We start from the raw sequence: 4,366 nt of genomic DNA on the forward strand, positions 1-4,366 counted from the left end.
TGACTCACTCACTCACACACACACACACACACACACACACACACACACACACACACACACACACACACACACACACACACACACACACACACACACACACACACACACACTCACACACACACACACACACACACACACACACACACATATATATATATATATATATATATATATATATATATATATATATATATATATACACACACATATACATACATACATACATATACACCCATATATATATATTTGTGTGTATGTCTGTAAGTACATGAATTTGAATATGCGTGTTCTGTCGTATCTGTATTTTTATTTATTATTGTATGTTCCCCTGTCAATGCGAGTATGTATGTGTACGTATGCATGAGGCATGGTGTTTCCTACTTCGCGGAGCAAGATACCTGCACCTGCTGAACCCCAGCAACCAAGGATGTGTGCAGCGTTGTGTTTGGCAACAGATGATGAGTCATGTTCAATATTATGAGAGACTCGATGTAAACATTCAACGCGTGCTTGTAATCACACGCTCTTTCCCACATACTAGTCACCCTTCTTTCAACATTATTTGACACGAAATTGATGGATGCAAACTACCACCGAAATCACTTTTTTATACGGCAGAAAACTAAATGATTTTTGTTTTCAAGCAAGGGAAACCGGGCGATCTTACCTTCACAACAATTGGTGCAATCCTGCGGCCGGTAAGCAGGATTCCTGTCATCACATATCCTTTTACAGTCAATTCCTTGGCGACAGGTTATACTTCTAGCATCAATGCACCCAGACAGAGCTACGAGAGACGCCATAGACACCAACAGCCATCTTGGTATTCCTTTAGACATGGTGCGCAAACGAGCTGAAATCTCCCCCCCTTTTTTTTTTTTATTGAGGGTTATTTTTCAGAGTCTGGTGGCAGTCGTATTTATTTTCGTATCGCAATATAGTTTTATTCTTACACTGTCTTTTTTTTTTCTTCTTGTTGTTATTTCTATCGTTTTTTGTTGGCTATAATTTCATTGTTGCACTGTTCATTTTCTCCAAATGGTAACCGTTGCAAGATTTCCTTTGGCACTCGAGTTCATCCGGTCGTTGGAGGGACACGCCTTATCAGTCTTCCCTACTGCGTTCTGAAATAGGAGAGAGAAAGAAAGTTAGAACAAATATAATGATAACAAACATGTGTTGTTGACGGAAATACCAGCGATTTAAATGATGTAATGACACTCTAACCGCTTGTTATAGACCTCATTACGCTACAAACGGAAGGACAGAGCCTGTGGAAATACAACTTTTTCGCGCGTCTTTTGTCATGCAAACGAATAAACACGTGTAGATTAGTGTATATTGCTTCGATAACTATTTTGCATGTCATATATTTTCCTGGCATGGGGAATGTTTGTTTGCTTGTTTTATATGTGTGTGTTTATTGGATTCATGTTTGGTGACTTTGTGTGTGTGTGTGTGTTTATGTGTCTATGTGTATGTGTGTGTGTGCGTGTATGTGTGTGCGTGCGTGCGTGCGTCCGTGTGTGTGTGTGTGTGTGTGTGTGTGTGTGTGTGTGTGTGTGTGTGTGTGTGTGTGTGTGTGTGTGTGTGTGTGTGTGTGTGTGTGTGTGTGTGCGTGCGTGTGTGTGTGTGTGTGTGTGTGTGTGTCATATTCAGGAGTTTATTTATATTTGTATGTACATTTATGTGTTTATTTGTGATCATGTATGTGTCTATGTGCGTACTCGATTGTGTGTGTATACACGCGTGCCTGCAAGAGCATGTCTACCCAGACAACTAACTCCCGTGTTGTGTTTCGATGGACGTCCAAGAACAGGATTCCCACCGGCCACCAAGGTCTCTCAGGAGTCACTGGCTGACCTCGATTGCCTGGTGAAACTGACGATCTGCGTGACCCCCTTCCCCCTTCCCCTGCCCCTCCTCCCCCTGGCTGTTGATCAAGATGCCTGACACTGATTTTAAAGTTCAGGTATTACTATCACGTTTTCATAGTAAACACTTTTATAGGATTATATAAATTCATTTAACACTCATCCGCGAAACTGGGTGCTACAAATCTTCAACTGAAATTCCATTCACAGAAATAAGGAGTAAAAAATAGATATTTTACTTTTTTTCGAAGTTAAATTAATCGAATAACATAAGGTATTCAGATTTATCAAGTATCTCGATCTTCTTAAATCTAAACCCGTGACGAAACACTGGATTCGACACAGTTTGCTCGACTTTGACGATGTGGATAATTCCTTAAATCAATTAAATATGCTTTTCACGGTCTCTTTACTTATTCCAGCTTCACTTTTGGTGCCAACTGAACGAGAAAAGCAAGATGGAAAATGTGTGCATATGATTCTTATCTTTCATTGCGATTTCTTTCTTTTTGCACAAACAAAAAAAGAAAGAAAGGTAACTATTTACTCTCGCTGTAGAAGTCAAGAATACCGTAATACAGAATGGGTGTAGGATTTCCCGCCTGAATACACCCCCTCCGGGTATTCCTGGAAGTCAGTGCGGAACTCATGGATTCACAAACCCCCCTTGGGTGTGGGTGGGTGGGTGGGTGGGCGGGTGAGTGGCTTTTAAGCAGATTTAAACTACTGTTCTGGGCACTTATTACTTCTTGGTTAACTAAATACTGTCTCTGTTTCTTTTTTTATTTCTAATGATGTCGATGTTTGATAGTAAATTGTGTTTCATATCTGTCTTTCACTTCGTTACATCAAGACAATATGTTTACAATTTACATTCAGGGTCACTATATTTTCCCCCCTTGTCTTGGTCGTTGGGTGTTTATCTAGTTTCGTTCTCCTACAACCTTCACTTACGGATTTTGGATCACCACAGCCACAGTAAACAGTCACATCTTTTCCCTGGTGTAAATAACTACGGCGGCGAGAGCACGTGCGACACTCCACCAACGATCTCAAAGGCGACACTGGACCTTCCATTCTCAGATGGTTTCAGGAATTTACGCATGGCGACAGAGATACATTTTCCATTCAGATATTTTAGTGATTTCCGGTCCGGCCTCTTGACTTCGTTTTATTTCTGTTGGGGTTTAGATGTGATTGAGGTTGGTTGACCGTCTGATGTAATGAATGAAGATGTATTATTTGGGAGGAAACAAATGTTTATAATTTTAATGATGAGCAACTCGGCGGTGACGTCAGAACTTCCTCCAACTTACCTGTCTCTCTCCCCCCCCCTCCCCTCCCTCCTCTCCTCCCCCGCCACACCTGTAGCATCATTCCAATCTCACCTTTGATATATATTTTTCTCCCTTAATAACGTTATTTATCGACTAATTCAGAAATTGGGATTTTTTTTAACGAATAAATACTTTGTAGAATCACTCTCTCAAGATATAAAAAAAATATATATATATAATGACACCAAATAATAAAAAAAAAACGTAATTCATACGAAGTTTTCACCTGGACTCCAATAACACACCACCCAAAACGTATCAAACCATCCCAAATCGCCTTCGAAACGCACCCTTTTATTACCAACCACTCAACCCCCCCAATCACAACTGAACCGTCGCAGAAGAGCAAGCAAGCAATAATGTTTGCCATGATGTTCAAGCAAACGAGGTTAACCGTCCCCCGTCCTCCCGCTCTCCGTACGATAACTTTCGCCACCTCAACGACGCCTGTTAATGGCGGCCCCTTGCCACGCGTAGGATGAGAGATCATTTACACGGCGGCGTTGAAGTCCTTTTCTTCTCGAGCGAATCCTTGACTTTGTGCAAGGGAGGTCGTTCGTGAATGCGCGGGGATGCATGCGGATTTATATTTGTGTGCATACTCATACAGCTGTGCAATGGTACATATGCATACAGGTTCATACGCAGATAGAGAGGGAGAGCGACAGTGGGGAATCAAAGGAGAGAGTGGGAGATAGAGAGAGAGAGAGGGGGGGGACGGAGAGAGAGAGAGAGAGAGAGAGAGAGAGAGAGAGAGAGAGAGAGAGAGAGAGAGAGAGAGAGAGAGAGAGAGGAAGAGAGAGAGAGAGAGGGGGGAGAGAGAGAGAGAGAGAGAGAGAGAGAGAGAGAGGGGAGAGAGAGAGAGAGAGAGGAGGGAAAGAGAGAGAGAGGAGAGAAAGAGGAAGAGAGAGAGAGAGAGAGAGAGAGAGAGAGAGAGAGAGAAGAGGGAGAGAGAGACGAGACAGAGAGAGAGAGAGAGGAGGTAGAGAGAGATAAGAGAGATCGAGAGAGAGACGAGGGAGAGAGAGAGAGAGAGAGAGAGAGAGAGAAAGGGGGGAGGGAGAGAGAGAAAGAGAGAGTGAGTGAGAGAGAGAGGGGGGTAGAGAGAGAAAGAGAGAGAGAGGGAGAAAGAGAGAAAGAGGGAGAGAGAGAGAG

At 42.6% G+C, this 4,366-nt stretch overlaps 1 protein-coding gene across 1 annotated transcript in view; it reads right to left on the reverse strand.

Annotated features, from left to right (window-relative positions):
* The window catches only part of LOC122253019 (uncharacterized), a 17,970-nt gene extending 15,020 nt beyond the window's left edge, over positions 1 to 2,950 (reverse strand). Inside the window, exons 1-2 of the mRNA XM_043015771.2 lie at positions 2,829 to 2,950; positions 668 to 1,124 (exon numbers count right to left, since the gene is read on the reverse strand). Coding sequence (XP_042871705.2) covers positions 668 to 839 — 172 coding nt within the window. The 5' untranslated portion in view covers positions 840 to 1,124; positions 2,829 to 2,950. The remainder of the gene's footprint in view (positions 1 to 667; positions 1,125 to 2,828) is intronic.
* Positions 2,951 to 4,366: the final 1,416 nt, after the last annotated feature.

The sequence above is a fragment of the Penaeus japonicus genome, unplaced genomic scaffold, assembly GCF_977035675.1.
Source record: "Penaeus japonicus unplaced genomic scaffold, GWHDUDI00000001_assembly GWHDUDI00000030, whole genome shotgun sequence".
Classification (NCBI taxonomy): Eukaryota; Metazoa; Arthropoda; class Malacostraca; order Decapoda; family Penaeidae; genus Penaeus; species Penaeus japonicus.